The 26712-nt window shown below is 40.5% G+C and overlaps 2 protein-coding genes across 2 annotated transcripts in view; one reads left to right on the top strand and one right to left on the bottom strand.

Annotated features, from left to right (window-relative positions):
- Positions 1-26712, bottom strand: part of LOC119421774 (inactive rhomboid protein 1) — a 952927-nt gene that overhangs the window by 643590 nt on the left and 282625 nt on the right. The window lies entirely within an intron of this gene.
- Positions 1-26712, top strand: part of baiap3 (BAI1 associated protein 3) — a 57642-nt gene that overhangs the window by 16236 nt on the left and 14694 nt on the right. Inside the window, exons 3-16 of the mRNA XM_037689127.1 lie at positions 7752-7839; positions 10317-10400; positions 10584-10691; positions 11176-11235; positions 14862-14928; positions 15440-15653; positions 15870-15914; positions 18001-18078; positions 20957-21062; positions 21170-21277; positions 21351-21443; positions 24015-24118; positions 24209-24326; positions 24502-24626. Of these exons, the coding sequence (XP_037545055.1) occupies positions 7752-7839; positions 10317-10400; positions 10584-10691; positions 11176-11235; positions 14862-14928; positions 15440-15653; positions 15870-15914; positions 18001-18078; positions 20957-21062; positions 21170-21277; positions 21351-21443; positions 24015-24118; positions 24209-24326; positions 24502-24626 (1398 nt within the window). The remainder of the gene's footprint in view (positions 1-7751; positions 7840-10316; positions 10401-10583; positions 10692-11175; positions 11236-14861; positions 14929-15439; positions 15654-15869; positions 15915-18000; positions 18079-20956; positions 21063-21169; positions 21278-21350; positions 21444-24014; positions 24119-24208; positions 24327-24501; positions 24627-26712) is intronic.

Raw genomic sequence — 26712 nt, 5'->3', positions numbered from 1 at the left:
AAGAGCCATGGAAACCATTCAAAACCATCGCAGTGACACTCCAAGGTCAATGTACGTCACTTCCTGATAGCACCTTCAGTCACATTTTGGAACGTAATGGGGCTCCTTGAAAAAAAGGCCAAGGAGGGCTGACAGAAAAATAACAAAAAACAAACATCACCAAAATTCATGTTGACAAGCCACGAGACAATTTTGGGACTAGTGAGACAAAACTGGAGGTTTTTTTTCCCCTCCAGTCTCATCATATGTGTTTTTATTTATTTATGTATTTATTGTTATTGTGGAAAGTTACCAACAATTTTTTCTTGGGTCTGTGGGACATTATTATTTGTCTTGTCAAGATCACTCAAACACAATTGATCAAAACTGCTCAGACAAATCCCCCAACGTTCAATTTTAGTTTATTTCGTTCAGATTCTGGCTGAACGCAACAAAAATCACATTATTTTATCTTTACGAAGTCTGTACTAACAGTCTCTTTGTTTAAATTTGATATATTTACTAATGCGGCATATGTAGTCGTACAGCTACTGTGCTGTTGTTCACATGGGGAGAAATAGCCAGTGGTTTTTTTTTTCTTATCGCAACAACTGAAGTAGCTCAGGTAAAAAGAGTCACCTGATTTTTATTTTTTCCACTCGTTCGAAGCTTCATCTGAAGCCAACGGTGATAGTATGAACCTGAGGTTTCTATAGCAACCTAAACACAAGCTGCTGTCACGATGTGAACTTATACGTCTAATGACAACTGTCTATTTTTACCATAGAAGAATACCTTAAATGTTGCGCTGCACTGGATTTTGAAAGTTACAGCTGGTTATATTTTGGCACGCTTTTCTTTTGTGCAACACGACGCCACATCGTTGTGCTTTAATTAATTTTCATGCAAGTCAAATCTTTTCTTTTGTTCTTCATTAGAGACTGATCTGAGCTGACAGTATCTCACCTTTCTCCCAGTTTCCCATGCCAGCTGCCTTCCCACTGAGCCTCAGACTGAGTGCTCATCATTACGTGCAGCCTGTTGATCTTTGCTATCCATTCAGACTGATGCTGACCTGCCTGCTCTCTCACTCTAATTGAGAATTTGCAAATGAGTCTGGTGGATTTGGGCAGCTCCATCCACAGCTGATGACCCAGTAGTACAGTCAGCTGTCAGAGCTGAGGCTCTCCAAGCAGACACTGGCACATTAGAGGTGAACCATTTAATTCACTGAAGCAAATAATTGGCTTTACCTCTATGTGAGATGATTGTTACAGCTCTGGAACAGCAAGAGGCTTCTCTGGCTCTACAGCAAAACCCACGAGTATTTAAATTTAAATTTCTGCGGGTTGTTGTTTACTTCTTTTCCCACTCCCTCAGATCTTCTTCAGCAGTGGTGGACGTATTTTACACTTAACTTCACCGTGTTTTTAAATCTGAAACTCTCTGGAGTGTTTTTAATGGCTCTGACTCTGTGGTGTAACTGTAATTAGGATCCAATTCCTTTATAATGTAAAATAAGTAAAGCTGATTAAAATGGAATATGCGCAAACACCAAATGCATGTATTATAAAAGCTAGTACGAATGCAACCAACCTAGTTAAAGTATTAAAACCAGCAGTATGAACATTTGTGATTGTTTTCCTTATTTCACATTTTCAAACCAAACTTACTTAGTTCATTTTTAAAGACTCGTCACAAATAATAATAAAAAAAATAAAAAAAACACTGACAGAAGGAACTGTTTGCAACTGCTGCGTTTATATATGAAATATTTTCCGTTTAAGAAACAAAATATGTAAAATGAGAATAATTTGCAGTTTCAGTAAAGTTGCAGTGTGAATGTAGAGACTTTGCTAAGATTTGTTGGAAAAGCTGAATCGTAATCTCTAAAGTTAGAACAAGCAGTTCAGAAGCTGAAGCGATCAGAAAACAAGCTCAAATGAGCTTTTCAGACAATTATCCATCATCCATCCATCCATCCAACCAGCCATCTATCCATCCATTTGTCTGTCCATCCATCCATCCATCCATCATCCATCCATCCAACCAGCCATCTATCCATCCATCCATCTATCCATCCATTTGTCTGTCCATCCATCCATCCATCCATCCATCATCCATCCATCCATCCATCCATCCATCCATCCATCTATCCATCTATCCATCCGTCTGTCCTTCCATCCATATATCCATCCATCAATCCATCACCTACCCATCCATCCATCCATCTGTCCATCCACCCATCAACTGTCCATCCATCTATCCATCCATCCGTCCATCTGTCCATCCATCTGTCCATCCATCCATTCATCATCCATCCATCATCTATCCATCCATCTATCCATCTGTCCATCCATCCATAAACTGTCCGTCCGTCCATCCATCCATCCATCCATCCATCCATCCATCCATCCATCTGTCAATCCATCATCTATCCATCCATCCATCTGTCCATCTATCCATCCATTCCTACATCCATCCATCAATCCATCTATCCATCTCTCCATCCATCATCTATCCGTCCATCCATTCATCCATCTGCCCATCTGTCCATTCATCCTTCCATCATTCGTCTGTTCATCCAGCCATCCATCCTTCTATCCATCATCCATCTGTCCATACATACATACATACATACATACATACATACATACATACATACATCCGTCCATACATCCATCCCCAGCCTTTGATCTAATTTAGCTTGCAGACTTCAATTCAAGAATAGAAGTCCAGTTCCTTCTCCCCACTGGTACTTTACAGCCCACTCTTGGGGGTCCTGAGGCTTCTAGGCCAGAGAGGATAAACTATATTATCCCTCTGGCAAGTTCTGAGTCCTCCCCAGGTTCACTTTACAAAAGGATAGTTTCAAAACACCCCCAAGGTGTGGTGGCATAATCATTCACCCAAACCACCTCAACCAAATCATTTTGAAATGGAGTCACCACCTGTATCCTGGATTTGATCATGATAAATTGATGATTACAGGTGAAGGCTGGAACATAAATGGAACTGTAAAAACTGAGTGCTGCCTGTTGGCTCATGATCTGTAGTTTGTAGCAAGAAATGGATTTATCCGTGCACATCACATCAGAGCAGTGGTTTAAGCTGTCACCTCACAACAAGAAGGTTGCAGGTTTGACTTCTGTGTGAAGCGTTTCTGCATGGAGTTTGCATGATCTCCCATACATGGGTGGGTTTTCTCTGGGTACTTCAGCCTCCAGTCACAGACAAAACACATGAATGTTACATTAACTGACAACTAAATTGTCACTATGTGTGAACATGAATGGTGTCCATTGGCCATGTACACCCTGGACAGGGTGTACATGACCTTTTGCACAATGGATGAAAAGAAAATGGATGCATGGATGATCTGAATCTCTCTGTCTCCATTTCTGAAGTCCAGCAGATCGAACTATAAACTTAAGGTTTGCTGCCAACGTGGAATGAAGCGAGTCGTGTTGGGTATGCTGTGGGCAGAAGTGGACCACAAAATAATCTGCACGGTCACAAATGCAGTTTGCAGGCACTGAACATGGAAATTGGCTGTGATTTATTTAAAAACTACCCATTCCCATTGTGGCCACACACTCTTGGTTACTTGGTCACTCTTGGTGAGACAGTAGAGGAAAATTTTCTCACAATTTTCCTGTAGTTTTGCGTTGCTGGTCAATTATCATCTAAAATAATTCAATATCTAATGTTTATATATTTTGTGAAGCCTGACTTTATTTTGTTTTTACAAATTTCTATGTGTGGACTCGTAAGAAAAAAAAAATCCAAATTAGTCTGGTACATTGTAATTTTTCAAGAATCTGCTTTTACATCTTTCTGTGGTGTTAGCTGTCTGGTTTTTGTTTTTGTCCACATATTGGAGATGTTTACTCAGGACTTTTGTGGTTGCTCCACGTTTCCACAGTGAGCACCTTTCACCTGTAACGCTTGGTGCCTAATCAGTGGTGTAATTAGAGTAAAACAGTTTTATGAGTGGGATGGGGGGATCCTTGTCACGGAGATCTGTGTTTATGATACGAGCCGCGGGTTTATGTTGGTGCGTGACAACCATGATGTCGCAGATTAAGAAAATCATTTTGTTTTATTACAATGCAAACAGATGTCACAGTCTTCTTCACGCTGCAGATGACAGTGATTTCCAAAGGATTAATTATTATTTATGCACTGCCATATTCGGTTGAAGTTTGAAGAGAGCGGCTGCTGTCACCTCCACACAACCAATTAGTCATGTTTAGGCAAATATGCTCAAAAAGAAGTTCAGGAAATTCGTGTTTTTATTTATGCTGTCGTTCTGATTTGCACTCCACCCAGGAAAACATGATTGAAGCGTTTGGATGAATTCTGAAAATAAATTAGAGTAAAATGAGGTTTTTCTTTTCTCTTTTTTTTTAATATACTTGTTTCCTAGCAACATCAAATCACTGTTTTTCCGGTGGTGAGTTTGTGTGAATGTGTGTGTGAGAGAGAGAGAGAGAGAGAGACAAAGGTTGAATGGATTATGACCATTGTTTGTTTAGTTTTTTCATATATGTAAATTTCAAATCAAATGTTTGTGGTTTGAATCTCTTGTATCTGATTTCTGATCACAAACACGTCGTCACCAGCTCAAAAAAGCAAAAGATCCCAGACAGTCTAGAAAAATCCTCGAGCCCACTGACAGAAGACAGGACAGATTTTTGGATACAAGTATAGCCGCGACGATTGAAGACAGATGTGGAGATAACCGTGGGGCTCGAAACAAAAGTTTTGCTATGAAATCCAGCTCGTGTAAATAAAAACTGAATTTTCACTCAGCAGAGTGGGCAAAATGAGATCTCAGAGAGTGCTAACTTGTTTTCAGACGGCAGACTTTTTAGATAAGAAAAACTATTTGGACTGGTTTGCTTTAGAGGAACTTAAAGAGGATAATTTTAGGTATCAAGCCTGAGACATTATGGTTTTAGGGGGAATTTGCTAAATGTTTTTTTGTGGAAATAATGATGAGTTGTTAAAATTATATCCACTGAGACTATAATCATTTGGATCAGACAGTCATAACTTTTCCCTGCAGTTTTTACCTCTATGTGTGTGATCTATACCAGTGGCAGAATATTTCACGAACCAGTGGACTCTATGAAAGTGATTATTAGAACATCTAGAACTCGTCATCTTTTATAGCCAACCCCATTCAAGATGGCCACCACAGCTAATCAACTACAGCTACACAGACATGGCAATAACTTAATAAGTTGTACAGATGTTGAGCCGTTTTGTTTTTTTGACTGAGCGTACTTCTTGTAGTGCTAACACACGTCACAATATCGCATGAGATCACGCATTTCGTCTTTGTATGGGAACATACAATGATGATAACACATGGCATTTTATTTATTTATTTAATTATTTTAAGGTCATTTACAAAATTTGACCAAATGGCCGTGCCTCTTATTCAGCATTCAAATTTCTACTTTTTTTTTCAGATAATTTCAACTTTTTTGTGTTAATTTTTGCTTCTTTAAGTCTAATTATGCACATTAGTGCTTTCACCAATTCCTTCTAGCTTTTAGCTACAATTTAGCTGGGTTTTTTTTTTTGTTTGCAAATTTCTGCCTTTTTTCAGACAATTTCCACTTTCTTGTGCTCATTTCTGCTTCATTAAGCCTAATGGGGCACAATTGTGCTCTCTCCACTTACTTCTGGTAATGTAAGCTTGTTGCTGACTTTTTAGCTGCTATTCAGCTGTTTTTTTTTATTTTTTTTGGTTTTATTTTTTATATTTCTGCCCTTTTCAGATAATTTCCACTTTTTGACACTCATTTCTGCTTCTTTCAGCATAAATGGGCAAATTTGTGGGTTTTTTCTGCTTTCTTCTGCTACTTTAAGCTTGTTCTAACTTTTCAGCTGCAGTTTTAGCGCTTATCAGCTAATTTCAGCTGTTTTCAGATAAATTCAAGATTTTTTTGTGGTAAATTCTACTACTTTCAGCCTATAATTTTTTATGCTCATTTGAGCTTTTTTCTGCTAGTTTAAACTTCTTCTGCCTTTTCAGCTATTCTTTGCTAATTTCAGCCTTTTTTTAAGCTAATTTCAGCTATTTTTTTGCAAATTCCTCAGCAATAAGCATTCACACTTAATTTTCGCAGGATGCAATTTCTGTAGTTTCAACTGGCATGCACTAAAGGCAGTGGATGCTTTGCATTTCTTCAAAGAATCCTCAGTTTTTTATTTTGTTTTAATCAAAACAGATCTTTTTTTCTTTTTAAGAAATTTAATGTGTATATACATTACATTTTTTATAATATATTACAAAATATCTGTCATTTCAGTGATTTAGTAAACATAATCCACCTCCCAACTTTGTGCTGGGCCTGATACCAGTGACAATCTGTCTAATTCTCCCAGTATGGTTGCCATTAGTTTCCATCAGTGCCTTATGGGTTTGCCATCCGCTCCCCCACCATGGTGAAAGTCAGTGGGTGCTGGGATGGGCTGCCATATGCCTGCTGTGAAGTGATGACGCTAATAAAGAAGCAAGTCTGAGCGGCTGTGGAGAGCGTTTCTGAACCATGTGTTTGAAAGATGAAGAAGACTAGAGCGTGGAGAGCCTGGACAGTGAGGATGAAGAGTTAAAAAAGCAAATGCACAGCCGGAGGGAGTCCGGCGGTTCTGCTACAGCTCTCAGGGCGGCCGCCTGCCACAGTCATTTCCTCACGCTGGAAGGAAGGCATCGCTTGAAAGATTTGGGACGAGGGGGGGAAATGGGGAGAGGATGATTTTGGTGGGAATTCCCAAGGTGTTCAGCCTTTCCCTGAATATGTCCATATCACCATGACAACAGGGGCCAGCAGGGGTTCAGGGATTCACTCACACCTGGAAATAAACAGAACAGTTCATTTGCATTTTAAACACAAACTAGTTCACGCAGAGAACAGACGGGTTGAGATCTGCTTTAATGTTTGGGACAAGATGGTGTTTTAGATCTGAGCTTAAAAAAAAAATCAGAACTGTGACAATGAAGTCCAGTTCAACATTACCTAAATACCGTATTTTCCGCCGTATAAGTCGCATCAGTCCAAAAATGTCTAATAAGATGGATAAAAACATAAATAAGTCGCTTTGCCGTATAAGTCACATCTATTATGCGTCACCGCTGACCACCTGGAAACGTGGGCTGGTGTGCCAAAAATCGATTGGCTGCCAAAATGGTAGCTGCAGGAGTGTACACAGGAGGACTTTAACAAGATTAACAATTAAAAACAATGATTTGTTTGCTCGAAATTATAGCAAAGTTGTGTCACAGTTGAACTTTTCCTTAATAAATGCACTTTAATGGTCAAATCAGCTGCATTTCTCCAGGGCGGCGCGGTGAAATGAAGCTGATTTGACGATTTCTCCAAGACTTCCGGAGTGAGATGAAGGTGGCTCTGTATGGCAAGCCAAGTGTCTCATTAATAGTCACTTTTACCTATTAATGAGACACTTGACTTGCCATATTGCTTGAGGACCCTTTAGTTGCTGTAAATGCAACGTTAAATATTTTTCATGTCAGAATGAATGAAATCGTCAGATCTCAGCCAAAAATCAGGCTATAAATAAATATAAATATGGGAAAATGTATAATAGTCGCTTCTGTGTATAAGTTGCAGTACTTGCAAATTTATGCAAAAAGGTGCAACTTATATGGCGAAAAATATGGTATATATACTGACATGTGCTCAATCTTACAAATTAAGATTGTTGTTTTGTTTTTTTCTGGTCCCTCATCTTGGCAGAGTTTCAGAAGAAAGCGTGGAGTTCTTTGAGCGTATGAACGCCATCCTGCAGAAACAGGAGAACATGATGCGTGCGGCCCAGGCTGAGGTAACCCTAACACAACTTCCACCTTTCCATCTGTTACACACTTGAAACTTGCACGGTTTGTGTAGCGGGCAGGCCTGAGAGCTGTCATTCAGCCCACCACTGTGACCATGGTGACGTCCGTAGACAGAAGGACTGGGTTAAACTGGGTGCCCGGAGGACTGGGAGCTCAGCTGTTACAAACTGCTGTCGATGGATATGTTGAGTCTTTGCTGCTACAGAGAGACATGATTGATGAGACACTTTATGGCTTTGAAGCCAAACTGCTTAATACTGGAACCATAAACTTACCAAAGTCTTGATTTAGGTCAAAACATATAAAACGTATGTATTCTTTATGATTAACTAAAATTTGAAGTTTTTTTTTTTTTTGGTTGGTTTTGTTATTGGAGTCTTAATTTGCAACAATTCTTGAGAGTTTTAATTTAGGTTTAATCATAAATCAGACGAGAGTTTTAAAAAAAAAGTTAGCGACTTAAAATAGTTTTGAATCTGAATCAGAAGGAAGCAGTTCTTAAACTGTTCTGTTTCTTTAATCAATTAGTTTTTGTCTTTTTGTTTTCCGGCTGCTCCTTTCTTCAGGGGTCGCCACAGCGAACTAACTCACACGAAGACTTGGCAATTGCTTTTACTCCAGATGCACTTCCTGATGCATGCACAGACCACTGAGCTACCACAGCCCTCTGTGTGGAGCAGAGAGCTGCCGAATAGGGCGAAGATGGTGGGGGTTAAGGGCCTTGCTCAAGGGCCCAGAGTGGAGCAAAGGAGGGTGGGGCAGATGTGAATGCTTCACCTTTTCCACCCACATTTTGATGTTGTTGGTCCAAGGGATCAAACCGGCAGCCTTCTGATCACATGCTCACCTTCTCTAACCTCTGCACCACCGCTCCCCCATATGTCAATTTAAGGCATTTACTGTTTCAGCTTGTTTGTTGTGATGTAATTTTGGTTTTAATTCTTAGGGGGAAAAAACTGGTTTGGTTAAACAAATCTGTAACGTAATTAGAGTTGCACCGATCTGATACCAATATCTGTATCGGTACCGATATCAAAAAACTTCTGGATCGGGTATCGTGACAATGTGATCGATCCATGACTGGGCAGATCTATTCACTCTAATTCTATGTTTTGTGCTCTGAGTGGCATCATGCGCTAGCGTACTGACTGAACAAATTAAAGCTGTGTTGTTTTTACATGTTTGACCAAGCTTGTGAAGCTCTTGGTGTGTTTAAATGTGCTGTTATGGTGCAGAGTTTTCAATAAATTTATAATTCAGTACATTTGTGTCTGCGTTTTAAAAAACAAATGTTTTAAGTTAATTCAGCACTGGGTTTGTAAGCTCAAACATCCAGGTAGACAGCAACAATGGCTAAATCATGTCATCTGGACCTGTTTCAGATTACATGATTTAGTCATTTTTGTTAATTCAGCACTGTTTTTCTGTATCGGATCGGTATCGAATTGGTATCGCCCGACACTAAACGCAGGTATCGGATCGGAAGTGGGAAAAAAGTGGATCGGTGCATTCCTAAACGGAGTAAACATCATTAGAGTATTTTGGGTTTTTTTTTTTCAAATAAATTTTCAAACAATTTAAAAAGCTTAAAATTCTTAAAACGTTTTGATAAGAACTTATATTTGAATTATTTATTAACCTTTATTTAACCAGGCAAATCCCACTGACATCACAGATCTCTTTTGCAAGGGAGGCCTGGGCCTGAAGGCAGCCTAACATGTATGTTTTTGGTCTGTGGGAGGAAACTGGAGTACCTGGAGAAAACCCACGCAAGCACGAGAAGAACATGCAAACTCCACACAGAAAGACCCCAGGTCCAACCGGGGATTGAACCCAGAACCTTCTTGCTGTGAGGCAACAGTGCTAACCACTGATCCATCATGCTGCCAATTATGCTAATAACATAACATATGCTAGTAATGAGCAGTGACAGTCTGTAAGAAGCCCTTCTCCTGGTCTAAGTACCATATGTCTTAACATTTCTAATTTTAATGCTCTGTCCACAGTAAACTACAAATAAAGTTGTAAAAAATTGAAGTTAAAACATTTTATCTTCAAAGTCAGGCTAAATTGCAGCAGGGCAGCTGTTTTATTATTATATATTTATTGTTTTATTTATCTGTTCATTCAAATTAGCAGTTTAAAATTCACTGCAGTCCTGAAAACCCGTGGAGGGGCTGTGTGTGACAAGATAAATGTTTCCATCAGCAGCAGCTTCATGCAAACAGAGCAGATAATGGTCCAGAAAATCCGAGCTGGAGTCCATGCTCATGACATTTACTGCGTCTCACTCCTGATTGCCCTCATTGTGCACGCTGGGCAACTATTGTAACCTTTGTGAAATAATTTCACTCCATGTAAGTGATACGTAACAATACCTAACTAGGACCTCGGCCTCGTGTGCAACACAACCTTTATTAAAGGCGGTTTTGGTGTGCTCTAAAGAGGTTTTGTCTCCTTACAGTGTCAAAGAGGGGCCTGCACGGTGCCGCCGCCACAGGAGCATGTGGACCAGGCCTTTATTGCTGAGAAAATCAGCAGAGCAGAGGTGTGTCAGCTTGATTGTGTCATCTCCGTTTCACCAAAGGGTTATGTTTCCAAAGTCACTTTAAGATTCGAAGCTTTTAGCTCTGCTTTTAATCTGCATCAAAGCCGAAAATAAAAAGACAAAAGCGTGCATGCGTTTGTTTTTGAAAAAGGTGGTTAATAAGTGGAATCTGTTTTCATGTAGCTGGATCTGCTTTATGAGGAAGCTGTGTACACGGTGGTCAACAGGGTCGGCGTGCCTCCTCCAGAACACGTGAAAAGTGATGATGAGCTGTTTGCGTACCTGCTGAAGGTATCTGCCTCCTCTACAGTGTAATGATCACGACCAGAAGAACAGACTGTATTTCTAGAGCCCCATTAAATCTCAGCCAGTAACACTGATGGTCGTCTCTCGGAGAGTGTTGTTTATTGTGTGGAGGCTGTTAAAATCTGAGCAGATGCTCTTGGCTCAAAACTGATTAAACATCAAAGCCCAGTCACACTGTGTACTGATATTCAGCTGTGATTATGCCATGCTCAGGATTGTAGCCTCTCGTTTGTCTGGAGTGGGAGGCTTTTCGTGTTGTTTTTAACAGCTCAGGTACAAGCAAGGACAGAGAGAACAAAAGACTTTATCAAGACATTTCAATGATGTTTTAAAGTGGGGTTTTTTCTGGTCTGAGGAGCTCATTTGTCTGGGTTTGTCTATTATCATTTGTTGTAACAATAGAAATAGTTATATTGAGGTTATTGATACAAGAATAATGTTTTTTTTTTTCACTATCCATCTTTCCAAGGTGTTTGACATGGGTGAGGAGGAGCATGACATTGTCCTTCAAAAAGTTCAAGAATCAAAGGTGAGACAAACTGTTCACATTTAGAATCCCACTCTGAATGTTCTTGGTGCTGTCAAAGAGGCGAAATCTCACAACGTATGCACTGAATGTCATTTTCACGTACAACCCCGATTCTGAAAAAGTTGGGATGTTGGCAAAATATATAAATATATAAATGTGTGTGTGGGAGGGGGTGTGTGTGCTTGTTTATGTTACTTTGTGAGAAACATTTTAAAACACAAACTACCGTATTTTCCAGTGTATAAGTCGCAGTGTTTTGCATAGATTTTTCAGTCCTGCGACTTATACGCCAAAGCGACTTATATACATTTTTTTTCCATATTTATAACACAATTTTTGACTGACACTTTAAGTAGCAAGTCCTCCCGTGTGCTCTCGCTTCTCTCAGCCGGTGCAGGTGGAGGAATGCCGGAGAACTAGCAACTCCGGCCGAGATGGATGGATGGATGGCACGATGGATGGCACGATGGATGGCACTACGTCATCCAAACAAATTGAAGCTGTTTTGACCGTTAAAGTGTATTTATTAAGGAAAAATTAAACTGAGACACAACTTTGCTATAATCCAGAGCAAACAAATAATGTTTTTTAAAATGTTAATCTTGTTAAGTTTCTAAGAATTTAGATGGACCTGTGATCAGAAAGTTGCAGGTTCAACTCCCGGTACCGTCAACATCAAAATGTGGGTGGAGAAGGTGAAACACCCTCATTCGCCCCACTCTGGGCCCCTGAGCAAGGCCCTTAACCTCCACCATTTGCTCCTTAAACAGGTCTTTCTTGCAAATGAGTTCTTGTGACTCAATGAAACCAACCTGTATAAATAAAGCGTAAATGGAAAAAAAAAAAAGAAATGGAAAAAAGAACTGTAAGAGCGAGTCCTCCCATGTGCGCTCACTTCACTCAGCTGGTGCAGGCGGAGGAACGCTGGAGAGCTAGCGGCTCCGGCCATGATGGATGGATGGATGGATGGATGGATGGATGGATGGATGGATGGATGGATGGATGGATGGATGACACTGTGCTGCCCTGGCGAAATTAAGCTGTTTTGACCATTAAATAAACGTGATAGGTCAGCGGTGATGCGTAATAAATGCAACTTATATGCTGAAGCGACTTATATGTTTTTTTTCCTCTTCATGATGCTTTTTTTGACTGATGTGACGTATACACTGGAAAATAGGGTACATTGTGAGGACCAACTGCTCTTTGTGGTTACCAAAGCCCAGACCCCATAAGGTTCAAGTGTCGTTGGTGGGTTAGGGGTCAGGTTTAGAACTAAGGTGTGAATTGAGGATGGGTTAGATTTAGGGTTATTGGTGTACTGGTAATGATTAGGTTTAGGGCACGGGTCAGGGTTAGGCTATAGAAATGAATGGAAATCAATGCTTAGTCCCCATAAAGATAGCAAGACAAACCTGTGGGGGAGTGCACATAAGTGCATGTGTTTAGGAAAGAAAATAGTGTAATTTTGAATTTAATGGCAGCAACACAGGGGCAACAAAGTCTGTAAAAGTAATTGAAACTAATAAATAATAGCTGGAAGAGCATTCTATCAGTAAGACTTTAAATATCTTACCTTTCACAGTTCATAATATCCCCAAAAGATTTAGAGAATCTGGAGAAATTTCTGTGCCACTATTGTCTGTATTGTAAGTCAGTAAGTCAGTTTGCAGATGAAATTGTGATCTGTGGTGAGAACAGGGAACAGGTGGAAGAGAACTTGGAGAGGTGGAGGTATGAACTTGAAAGAAGAGGAATGAAAGTTAATCATAGTAAGACAGAGTACATGTGTGTGAATGAGAGGGAGGCCGGTGAAACAGTGAGGCTACAAGGAGCAGAGGTCACAAAGGTGCAGGACTTAAAGTACTTGGGGTCCACTGTCCAGGACAATGGGGAGTGTGATAAAGAGGAGAAGAAGAGAGTCTAGGCAGGATGGAGTGGATGGAGAAAAGTTTCATGAGTGATTTGTGACAAAAGGGTGTCACCAAAGGTCTAAGGAAATGTTTACAAGACAGTGGTGAGACCAGCTATGTTGTCTGGTCTGGAGACAGAGACATGGACAAAAAGACAGGAGACAGAACTGGAAGTGGCAGAAATGAAGATGTCGAGGTTCTCCTTAGGAGTGACAAGGATGGATAAGATCAGGAATGAGATCATCAGAGGTACAGCACAGGTTGAACAACTGGGAGATAAAGTTAGAGACTGAGATGGTTTGGACACGTCCAGAGGAGAGACAGTGGGTATACTGGTAGAAGGATGTTAGAAATGCAGCTGCCAGGAAAAAGACAAAGAGGAATATATGGATGCAATTAGAGAGGACATGGAGGTAGTTGGAGTGAGGACAGAGGATGCAGAGGACAGAGTGAGATGGAGGAGGATGACTCACTGCGGAGATCCCTGAAGAGGGAAAAGCCGAAAGAAGAAGAAGTAAGTTAGTAAGTCAGTAATGGATGCCCGTGATCTTCAGCCCCTCAGGTGGGGCTGCATTAAAAACAGGTCTGTTCATTTTCATGGGCTCAGGAACACTTTCACAAATCATTGTCTGTAACCTCAGTTTACTTTGCCATACACAAATACTGGGTAAAGCTCTAATATGCAAAGAAAAAGCTGTATGTAAATACCATCCAAAAATCCCCAAAAGTTCAATCTGGTCCTCTGGACATTCAAAAAAACAAAACACATTGGATTTTTCTATCTGGATTATTGAGCATGCATCAGGATACTATCCAAAAATGTTGCTGTCTTGTCTGGGCCAAAGTCCGTTTAAAACATACCGAGCCCAGGTGGGAAGCTGTTCTGTCAGACAAATCAAAACTTGGAGGTATTTTTTTGGAAACAACATCCTCTGTAGTAAAGAGAACAGGAACCATCTGCCCTGGTATCGTCACACAGTTCAAAAGTCTGCTTCTCTGATGGTATGGGGGTGTATTAGTTATTATATGTTAGCACCAGGAATTGCTGCCATAAATTTTAAAGTTACCTTTTTTTTCCTTCGAAAAACGTACACCGTTCTTTAACCATTTGTGTTCCACTGTGAATAAAATGTTGTTTTAAGAATCATTGTATACTGTTTTTATTGTATGTTTAACATCCTCATAAATGGGATTCTATATTTAATACATTGTATGTTTGGTGTTGTAACATTTAAGGGTATTTATATCTAACACAAATGCAATGCTTCACATTTCAACCATGTTTCAGAGAAATGTGAAAGATAGCTTCTTGATTATTCATTTTTTTCTTATATTATGTTTTTATTTTGGTGCCAAACAGTTTTTGTATCTCTTGACTTTCAGAAAGAACAGATCATTTACTCAGCTGGAGGGTGCTGGTTCCCTTGAAAATGTTTTATGAGAAAAACTGAGACCTTCGTCACCCCAAAAGCCCTTTTTTGTTTGCTTTTCCTTGACTTCCTGGGTCTTTTTCAATAATAACTGTAAAGAACTGTGAGCTCTTTTGATTTGTTTCAACTTGAGACTTGCACAAGAAATTGATTTAATTAATTTGCACTGTACAGTGCATGCTGATATTGTGTTAAATGAAGTTAAAAGAGAATGAAAGGTGTTGGTGTACACTGGAACCATCAATGGTTAAATATTTACAAGACATTTATTTTTACTTTACAGAGGGCCAACTTTTCTTTGAGAGTCTCAGTCATGAAAGCAAAGAATCTGATGGCCAAGGATGCAAACGGTAAGTTCATTCAAACATAAATCAGTTATTTTCCAATGAAAAACAAGATTCATCCATCCAGCCATTATCTTTACCCATTTCTTCCATTTTGGGTCACGGGGGTAGCCAGTGCCCATGTCCAGCAATCACTGTGCGAGGGGCGGGGTACACCCTGGACGGGTCGCAAGTCCATCACAGGGCCACATAGAGACAAACAACCTTTCACTCTCTCACTCACACCTAGGGACAATTTAGAGTTACCAATCAGCCTAACATGCGTGTTTTTGGTCTGTGGGAGGAAACCGGAGCACCCGGAGAAAACCCACGCATGCACAGAGAGAACTGAAAAATAAGATGTTAAGTGATATTTTATACAGCATTAAAAACAAACTGAACAGCTTTTATTGGATTAAAGTCTCATCCATTACCTGTTTAAAGCATGTCTAAAAAAAATCAGTTAAAATATGAGCATCTTCACCAAAAATAGTTTTATAATCTCCAAATGGACACGGTTCACGTTTTATGTCCTCAGGGTACAGCGACCCCTACTGCATGCTGGGAATCCTGGTGGGGCAGAGCCCTCGGGACACAGAGGAGAAGAAAGAGAGAAAATTTAGCTTCAGGAAGAGGAGGGAGAAGCTGGAGAAACGCTCCAGCACCAAAGAGGTGTTACCTGCCAGGTGTATCCAGGTGACGGAAGTCAAACCGGAGACTCTGAACCCAGTGTGGGACGAGCACTTTGTGTTGTGAGTATGAGACAGACGTTTGAACTTTTTGAGGATGATGTGCGTCATGTGCAGGATTTTGTTTAGATTTGTTTTCACACTAAAGCTGTTAGTTTTGTGACCAGAGCACCACAGCGTCATCCCTGTGAAAGCAGGACTAAGCTGTTTACTGTCAATATTAGTCATGAATAAGATCATCCATCAGAGTTTTTCTTGTCTTGTCTTCTGCTTTTTCAGTGAAATAGATGATGTCCATAACGACCTGTTACACTTGGACATATGGTAAGTTTAGAACTAAGGAAACCACTTCGACGCTTTTGAATAATAAATTGTTTTAGCTCGACAATAAACAATTGTATCATCGACATAGAGAGTTTTGACCTACATTACTTATATAAATTGTAAAGAGAGTGGGTCCTAAGACTGGGCCTTGTGGTACACCATTATTGACAGTTAAATAGCTAGAAGAAGTACCATTGTGTTGAACACATTGCCTTTGACCTGAGAGATAATTAGAAAATCATTCGATAGCGTGATCTGAGAAACCAGTATCTGAGAGCTTATAAGATGTCATGGTCTATGGTATCAAAAGCTTTGGACTGGTCTAAATAAAGTGCATCACAGTAATCCTTAGCATCCAGTGCTTTGACAACATCATTAAAAACCTTTAGAGAAGCGGTCACTGTGCTGCGTTGTTTCCTGAAGCCAGACTTGTGGGAAGATAAAATGTCAAAATAATCCAAATACTTCTTGACTTATTTACTAGTTTTTCTAAAACCGTAGCTAAAATACAGAGTTTGGACGATAATTGTTCAAAATAGTGGGGTCTCCTCCCATAATTACTTGTGTCTGCACTTTTCTGTCTGTGTGTTTGGACATTTTTCTTTGCCTGTTAGCAAAATACCCAATAAACCACTGGACAGATTTAGATAAACCTCTCAGAAAGCAAGAACTGGATACAGATCTACAATTGATAACATTTTGGAGTCAAGATAAGATGATCCTGATCCTGTGGCCTAAAAGACAGTGAGCAGAATGCAGACCGTTAAGAAATGCTAGGTCTTTAATTTCTTTCTTTTTTATTTCTAACAATTGATTTTTGAAGCTTTTTTCTGGGTTGAATGACACAAACTAGAATTAAACTAGAGGATTTTTGATTTTGCATAAGTTTTTAATAGATTTAAATACTTCTTTGACTTTGATTGTTTGTGATGCTCATCATGCATCACAAACAATGATGAGTCCAGCTACAGGCAAGAGGTGGAACACCTGGAGAGCTGGTGCAGAGAGAATAACCTTCACATCAATGTGAAGAAGACAAAGGAGATGATTGTGGACTTCAGAAGGAACAAAAACATCTACACCCCCCTGAACATAAGAGGATCTGCGGTGGAAGTGGTCTCCAGCTACAAGTACTTGGTTGTACACATGAATGACAACCTCAGCTGGAGCAACAACACCACCAGCCTGATCAAGAAAGCTCATCAGAGACTCTACTTCCTCAGACGGCTGAGGCGAGCTGGTCTGGGAAGCTCAGTCCTCACCTCCTTCTACAGGTGTGCAGTGGAGAGCATCCTGTGCTCCAGCATCAATGTGTGGCATGGAGGCTGCACAGCTGCAGAAAGAAAAGCTTTGCAGAGAGTGGTGAAGGCTGCACAGAAATCTGTTGGAATCAGCCTCCCCACCATCACAGACATCTACACCTCCAGATGCAGGAAGAGGGCCACCTGCATCATGAAGGACCCAACTCACCCAGCACACACACTTTTTGCCCCACTCCCCTCAGGAAGGAGGTTAAGGAGCATTAAGTGTAGAACCACTAGACTGAGGAACAGCTTCTACCCTGAGGCTGTTAGACTCATGAATCTCTAACTAGAATAATCACTGTGAAGAATCACATCATGTTGCTGCTGATCTGTTTAAATGTTTTGTTCATGCGTGCACATCTGCTCACAGACTCATGTTCATGTTTGTGCTGATGTTCAATGTTTTATGTTATGAGTGCTTAGTGTATATTTAGTTGATGTTTTTCTTAGTTCATATCTTAGATGTTATTACTGTTTTTCTTAGACATTTTATTGTTGGATGTAACTGGGACCCCGTGTACATAATTTCGCTCCACCACATGTACCACATGAGGTGCGAATGACAATAAAGAAACTCTGACTCTGACTCTGACTCTCTCTGATTTCCTTAACTACAAAATGTTGGAAAAACCCTTCTTGCTTTTTTGAACAAAATTGGAAAGGGCTTACTCAGTAAATGTAGAAAAGGTATTTTTTATTTTACTTTCCTAGTTGGATTATTGGTGATCAAGACAAAACCCACTCAGAGGAAACGGAAGGTTGTAATATGTTGTTTTCTGCAGGGATCATGACGATGATGTTTCTGTTGCCGAGGCCTGCAAAAAGCTTAATGAAGTCAGTGGTCTTCGAGGAATGGGCAGGTAAGACCCCACTGTGTCTAACTTCAAACTTATAACAAATTATTACACAGTAAATGTCTCAGAATCCCTATTTCTCTTCCTTATCCCTATCTCCCTATCCCTATCTCTTCCTTCTTCCTGCTCTGCTCTGCAGAATGTCTACGTAAATATGTGCTTGTTTGTGCGAAGTGTTTTTTCAATATTAGGGGTTTTTCTCAGCCAAGAAAAAAGTCTGATAGGAATTTTTTTCGCCTCCAATTCCTACATGTGTCCAGTTAACCACTGTTTTTTTTTTTTGTCTGTCCAAACAGGTCTCACTTGTAAATGAGTCTTCGAGGCTCAATGTGATTTATCTGTTTAAATAAAGGTTGAATGAATGAATGAAATTTGACATTCATATTTTAGCAGTTTTATTAGTAGTGTTGATGTGTGGATATGCAACAGATTCTGATTTTGTGCACAACTAAATGTGTAATTTGATAAGTAATTAATTCACCTAGTTGTGACAGAAAAGAGATGAGTCATCAATAAACATGTCAATGAAATGGTCTCTTTTATGTGAATAAAGCCTGAAGTGGCAATTACTGAATCAAGGGTCCTTTATGTGTGTATGTGTTGAAAAGGCTGCTTGTTGACTCCATGTGAGCGTTTTGAATTTTATCCTTGTAAAGACACACGGAGGAAGGCTTGGTGCTCAGAAAGCTGTGCAACCAGAAAACAGAGCCTGGAAAATAGTAGACATATTGAATAGGAACCAGAGAATGTCAATGAAAGCCAAGGGACCAACGGTTCATTAGTATGTAGTGAAAATTGTACTATTTTCATTTTAACTCATTTTTTAACACATTGCTGTTAGGAAAATAACTTCAGCCTGTTTTTTCAAAGTGTCTTTAGACATGTGAGTGCATTCAGAACAGATTAGGTTTTAGACCCCCTTCAGATCTGGTCCTGACCTCTTTTATCCGCAGACATTTATAGTCTGAGCACAATCCGTCCTGATCCTCGATACAAGACCTGACGTGACTCCGCACGAGCTGCGGAGTTATTACCTGGACACCTTGGGCTTCAAAACGTCTACTTCTGCTGATGATTTTGTTGCTTGTAAAAGATGATTAAACTGTCATTCTTGGGATATTCTGAAGATATGGCTGTTTTTTTCTTAATTATTATTATTTTATTTTTTTTTGTAAATAACGTTCTGAGATATATTGAGTTCAAGTATCTTGGGTTTTGTTCACAAGTGAGGGAAGAATGGAGTGTGAGATTGACAGACGGATTGGTGCAGTATTGTGGACTCTGTGCTGGTCCGTTGTGGTGAAGAGGGAGCTGAGTTGTACGGCAACGCTCTCTGTTTACCGGTCGGTCTGCGCTCCTACCCTCGCTTCTGGTCATGAGCTCTGGGTAGTGACCGAAAGATCGTGGCTACAGGTGGTTGAAATGAGTTTCCTCCGCAGGGTAGCTGGACTCTCCCTTATAGATAAGGTGAGAAGTTCAGTTATCCGTTAGAGACTCAGAGTAGAACCGCTGCTCCTCCACAACGAAAGGAGCCAGTTGAGGTGGTTCAGGGATCTGATAATGATGCTTCCTCAGCGCCTCCCTAAGGAGATGCTTTGGGCATTTCTGACTGGGAGGAGACCCCAGGGAAGACCCAGGACACACTGGAAAGAATACATCTCTCGGTTGGCTGGGGAACACCTTGGGGTCCTCCCAAAAGAGCTGAAAGAGGTGGCTGTGGAAAGAGATGTCTGGACCACCCTACTCAAGCTGCTGCCCCTGCGACCCGACTTCAGAACAGGCAGAAGATAATGGATGGATGGAGTTGAAAGAAGGCAGCACGGTGGCGCAACTGGTAGAGCTGCTGCCTCTCAGCGAGCAGGTCCTTGGTTCAAATCCCGGTCCAGGGGCCTTTCTGGGTGGAGTTTGCATGTTCTCTCCGTGCATGCGTGGGTTTTCTCTGGGTGCTCCGGTTTCCTCCCACAGACCAAAAACATGCATGTTAGGCTGATTGGTAACTCTAAAATTGTCCTTAGGTGTGAGTGAGAGTGAATGGTTGTTTGTCTCTATGTGTCCCTGTGATGGACTTGCGACCCGTCCAGGGTGTACCCCGCCCCTCGCACAGTGATTGCTGGACATGGGCACCAGCGACCCCCGTGACCCAAAATGGAATAAACGGGTAAAGATAATGGATGGATGGATGGAGTTGAAAGATTAATATTTTCAGTTTTTATTTTCACACAAAGCTCAGTAATTGAGTATATTGGGAGATAACCTGACAGGAATACAACTCAAATGGTTTTGGACCCTGTTAACATCAAAGATAAATGGCTCAGATGTCTGAATGTACCACAGAAGCATCAAGAGACGTTAATGCTCACTTACAGCTCACTGTGTGATTTACCTACATGTATATTTGCATGCAGAGGCAGATGGTAGCCCATCCTGAGCCTGATCCTGCTGGAGGTCACTTCCTGTTAAAAGAGAGTCTTTCCTTTCCACTGTCACCAGTGGGCTGCTCAGGATGGGATATTGTGACAAAGTGAAGATTTGACAGAAAATACTGACTTCCTTACAAAGTGGCTTTTTATAATGTATGTGAATTTACATTATGAACGGTGCCCTGAAACAACTTTTGTTGTTAATGGGTGCTACATAAATAAACTGAACTGAACGGATTTGAATACAGAGCAGGAAGCTGACAGCCAATCACAAAAACGTTCTGGAGTACCTGTTAACTGCTAGATGTGAACGCTCCGATCAGAGTTGACCACTTTCATTCAAATTGATTGATATTTAACGACAAGTATGAACAGCCTCTTAGAGCGAAGGAAAATTTCTGTACAGCTGACAATATGTGATTTTAAAAATTAAATGAAGAACCATTTGTTTTGTTTCTTCCTAGGTATTTTAAGCAGATAGCAAAGTCAGTGCGTGCCAATGGGTCGTCATCGTCGAGCTCGGAGGAGAACGCAGACGACTTCCTCGGATGCATCAACATTCCTTTGAATGTGAGTACTCAAATTAAAATGTCTCTAATCAGCAGATTCTATTAGAAAACACTCAAGATGAAATTGTTTAAAAATTCAACAGAATCGTTAATGAAACCTTCTTGCAGGAGATCCCAGTTGCTGGCTACGACACCTGGTTTAAACTGGAGCCTCGATCGAGTGCGTCTAAAGTTCAGGGAGAATGTCACCTGATTCTGAAATGCTTCACCAGCCAGGTATTTTCATGCACAATATTATCAGCAGTCTCCCTGCGTGAAGAGTTACAACTTATGTTTGTTTTACCTTCAGAGGGACACAACTTTATCTAAGAGGGACACAAATGTCTCCATTCACAAGAAACTGTTAAGTCAGATTGTGGAGTATGAGCATGCTCAAGTTAAGGTGAGTTCAGTTTTCATGGTTTTATCCATTTTATTTATTATTAATCGTTTGAATTTAGGGCTGCTGCATTTAGCCTAAGTGGGTCACTTTAACCCTGGTTGGGTGCTCAAGTTAATCTGACCCATTCAATGTTTCCTGATGGGAAAAATATGTTTTAAAATATCAATGGCATGCAGAAGAGCATGTTTTCACCGAGTGCACAACCTTCCCCATCTCATATTTTACATGAGACGTGATGTTCAGGGTCAGTTTAACCTTGGAGTAAAATGAGCGCTTGTGAAAAAGGAAGATAGATCTTTTTTGGTGTCTGTCTGCTATAAATGAGTCTGTGCCTCTGTGTTACTGTGCAACATTTACCAACAAACATAGAAACAGCCTCATTTTGCACAAGCTTTTTTAAATTAAATGTTGAGGTTATAAAGATTTTTTTTTTTTCAGGAATGTAATTTTACTCTTATTTTGCTTTTTGTTGCAGCAGGCAGCTGTTGCAATAGTTCCATATTAGCTGTAACACTTTTTAGGCAGTCTCTATTTTTTAAAGCATGTTTAATAAAAATAAAAATAAGAAATATGGAAGCAGAGCTTTTAAATGTGGACATTTTGCAGCTACAGATACTTTACATTTTGTTTTACTTTGTATTATTGCCTGCCAATAAAGACAAAAAGGCAATTTTTTTTGTCCATGTTTGTGTGCATGTGTTCATTAAATTATTGTGTTAGCAAAATATCTTCTAAACCCCTGGACAACTTTTAATGAAACTTAAAAAGGCAACCATTAGATGGGCGTCTACATCTAATTAACTTTTCGAGTGAATCCAATTCAAGATGGCCACCACAGGCAAGTGACCTGACAGAAAACTAAAATGGTAAAATACTAACAATTATTAATTGAGCTGAAATTTGATGTATTAATAGGTGAGATTGGTCCTACTGCTTCATTATTTGTCTGTCTGTTAGCAAAATATTTCTAAAATCACTGGAAATGTTTTAAATTTTTACTGCAAGTTTTACAAAGTAATCACTGTGTGTACATCTGCAGCTGCTTGGGGACTGCCTAGAAAGGCAGCCACCTACTATTATCCACCTGAAAAGGGTCTTACTCTTCCTTCAACTTCACTGTGGCCCGAACCACAACGTGTACCCGCACAAATTTTATATCAGAATGACCGGCTCGGCACTGTGATGTGTGATATTTATGTTATTAGCATTTTGAGTTACCATGGCGATGTAATTTGCAAACAAAGATGCCATTTTTCTCATTGATAAACTGATATAACTCTTAACAGCTTCCAACTACTGCAATGAGGTCACATGACCTAGAGGGGCGAGGGTCCTATCTTTCGAAGGATCCCGTCTACCCAGTCGATGTAGGCTGGGTCATTAACTTTTTGAATCATTTTTGTTTCAAGATGGCTGCCACAGCTACTGCAGATACCTCAAAATTGACTATAAGTCAGTCATTCTTAGATATATTGAGCTGAAGTTTGGTATGGTTGTAGCTGAGAGCGAGTTTCATTCCTAATGAAAATTAAAAATCCAAGATGGCCGCCGTAGCTAAAAGGGGAAAAGATATGATAACTCAGCTATTTTAAAAGATATTGAGCTGAAATTTGCTGTGGTGGTACCTGACAGCAACGCACAACACATTCTGAATTCAAATCTAAAAATGCAAAATGGCCACCGTAGCTAATTTCAAATGGACATAACTCAGAGGTTTTTAGAGTTACTTAGCTGAACTCTCATTGCAGATCAAAATCCAAGATGGCTGCCTGAGCCGCAAAGGAAAAATACGATCATTAAGCCATTTTTAGAGAAATTAAGTTGAAATTTGGTGTGGTGTTAGCTGAGAACAATGCACAATAAGCTACATTTAACTTTAACTCAGCTACTTTTACACATATATAGAGCTGAAATTTGGTGAGGTTATAGCTGAAAATGTTCCCTGCTATCCATACTGAATCCAAATCAAAATTCCAAGATGGTCGCCATAGCTTAAAAGAAAAAATTACTATAACTCGTTGATTTGTTGTTTTTTTTTTTTTTTTTTTGGCCATATTGAGCTGAAATTTGGTATGGTGGTAACGAACCCCATATTACTGTCAAATCAAAATTTAAAAATGGCCGCCACGTGGCAGTCCCCGTCAAAGTTTCTCCAGGAACTTTCTAGTTAACTTTTAAAATCACTAAAATTCAAGCTGGCTATCACAGCTAGCTACAGTTAGCCAACACAAAAATGACTATTTAGTCCATTTTGTGGATAATTGAGGTAAAATTTGTTGTGGCAGTAGCTGAGAATCATCTACCACATACATGCTGAGCATCTTCTGACAAATCATAAGGTTGTGTCTTCTGTTGTTTTCAAAGTTTTACCAACGCATCATTTCATAAAAAGATGCTAGTCTAACTCTTTCATGAAAGGCAGACATATACATTCCTTCAAGGAGTGAACTTTAAATTTTATTTTTCATATGTTTACTTGTTTCATTGCAGTCAAGTGTTTTACCATCATAAAAAGAATCCGACGCTGATTCAAATGTAACTTAAGCTAAATTGCAGTTTTTGAAATTACAGAGAGAGCCGTACAACTGGAACGGGCAGGTCTCTCCTCCTGCGTGGACGCTGCTAACTCACCATGCTGTGCAAACGGACCTGTCACCTCTGCAGCAGGCGATTGTGTGGGTATTAATGATGGGGTCAAATCGATCCAATCAAATCCGAGGGCTGCAGCGTCGGCTGGAAGGTGTGTTTTATTTTCTTTCACGCAGACGCTGGCAGTGCTACGGCGGCCACCATCGAAACCAGAGGGTGTGCTACTCCCTGCTGCTGCGCCTCCTGAGGACCATCGATGCAGAGTGGGATCCTCCCGCTGTGAGGGGAGACCTGGTAGGTTATCGGCTGCCAGATGGAAGATAAAAGAAAAAAATCCTTTCATCGCCTAGAAACAGTCACCTCATTAGCTCAGCTCTTCACTGGCATTCATCAAGGTTTTTGGTTCAGCCAAAAATGTCTCAGAGCCGGTGTACCGGAAGCTATAACTGAAGGCCCTTCCTGTGTCCAGGAGAGGCAGCTGTCAGACAGCTTCAGACTGTACACAGAGCACTGCCTGTGCCTGATGAAGAACATGCGTCAGGTTTTCCCCTGCACCAGCGCCGCTGCCATTACACGCTACGAGCTCATGCTGAGGTAAAGTCACACCTCCATCACATCATTCTATGAACTCTTGCTGCCAAGACGTTGGACCTTTCACCTCCTCGCACACAGAGACCATGAGCAGTAATATCACAGTATATTACAACAGTCTCCTGATCATGCCTCATTATTCATGTCAAAGAAAATATCAATCATTTCTTCTTCACTACAACTGATGCTGCACAAATCCTAAATCATCACCGAATTTGTGTCAGTATTTTTGACATGGGCTATTTTAAAAGTAGCAAAGGGTTTAGCTGTAAGCTAAAAGTAGAACAGTAGCTAAAAGCTAAAAATAGCATGAAGTCATACTTTGTACTATTTTTTTTAATTATCTCTGCTCTTGGCATGGGCAGCACGGTGGCACAACTGGTAGAGCTGGTGCCTCTCAGCGCGCAGGTCCCTGGTTCAAATCCTAGTCCGGGGGCCTTTCTGGGTGGAGTTTGCATGTTCTCTCCGTGCATGCGTGGGTTTTCTCCGGGTACTCCGGTTTCCTCTCACAGACCAAACACATGCATGTTAGGCTAATTGGTAAATCTAAATTGTCCCTAGGTGTGAGTGAGAGAGTGAATGGTTGTTTGTCTCGTTTGTCTCTATGTAGCCCTGTGATGGACTTGCGACCTGTCCAGGATGTACCCCGCCCCTCGCACAATGATTGTCGGACATGGGCACCGGCAACCCCCGTGACCCAAAAGAAGCGGGTAAAAGATAATGGATGGATGGATGCTATTGGCATTTTGGCACCTAAAATCACATTTAGATGTCTTCAACATGTTCATGTTTAGACCAGCGTTGTTTAGTTTTTAGCCTAGATGTTTGTAGACAGTTTCCAGTGGTTCCCAACACTGGTCCTTGAGGAACACCATCCTTAGTTGTTTCTCTGCTCCAACACACCTGATTCAGTGATTTAACTATTTAGTCATGTTCTGCAGACGCCTGTTAATTACACATTAATTAAAATCAGGTGTTTTGGAGAAGAGAAACAACTAAAACATGCAGGATGGTGTTCCTCAAGGACCAGGGTTGGGAACCCCTGGTTTAGACATGGTTTGAACCCAAAAATTGCTCACTAAGTTTGCTTGGTTTTCATGTTTACAGGAAGTCCCTAAGTTATTGTTGAATATTGTAAAATTAGACCAAGTGTTATTCCCTCATTGTTGGGAATTAAAGCCAGCAGGACTGGTTTATGGAAGCCGCCATGTTGTATTTTCAGAGTCAGCTCACCAACAATTTAGGACTTGTAGTCCCACCTATTTCCCCACAGAACAATTATGATGTCACATGACTTTTTTTTCTTTAAAGTGTGACATAAAACTTGTTAGAAAAATAAATATCTGAACATACAACAGCAAGGTAAGAACTTAATCAACTAAAGTCAACGCTTGAAAAAGATATGTGAGACCGTGGGTTTTTTTTAAATATAGTGGTCCCTCGCTACTTTGCGGTTCGTTTTTCACGGACTCACTCTATCACGGTTTTTCAAAGTAAGATTGGGCATGTCACACAATTGGCTGACTGGATGAGCCATATGATTGGCATGGAATTTTTATTTAAAATAAATTATTTTAAATTATTTAGCACCTGCTGCACCTCTCTGCAGCTCACACTGCAGGAGAAGCTTCTTGCTGCGGCTGATTTGTGTGCAGAACGGAGAAGTGGGTGTGGCCAAGAGCGCTTGCAGGTGGGGAGAGCAGCCGAGAGCTGAGCTCATGACATCCTGTGCTCTTTTACAGCGTTTGGAGTTTAGAAACATTGTAGAGATGTTTGCAAGAGTGTGGGAAGAGTTTGTGGTTTTTCACTTATCGCGGGGCTTCAGGGTACGGAACCCACGTGATAAACGAGGAACTACTCTAATTGCAAAGTCCTGTTCATTTACATGGATGGGTAGGACTTAAAACTCGTATTAGGCCCGGCCTATGTGGCGGCTTCAACTTCCTAGTTATTCTACGACGTCCAGTATTTCTGTATACGGTCGATGGTTGTGTTTTTATGAAGACAAAAAACATACAAACTGACATAGTGACTCACCAAGCGGGTCAAGTTGTATCTCTCCTCCTGCATAAGTAATTCTGCATACAAT

This window comes from Nematolebias whitei, chromosome 15 (assembly GCF_014905685.2).
Source record: "Nematolebias whitei isolate Nwh7 chromosome 15, NemWhi1, whole genome shotgun sequence".
NCBI classification, from domain to species: domain Eukaryota; kingdom Metazoa; phylum Chordata; class Actinopteri; order Cyprinodontiformes; family Rivulidae; genus Nematolebias; species Nematolebias whitei.
Note: the sequence above shows the minus strand (reverse complement) of the source record. Positions and strands in the feature narration are given on the sequence as shown.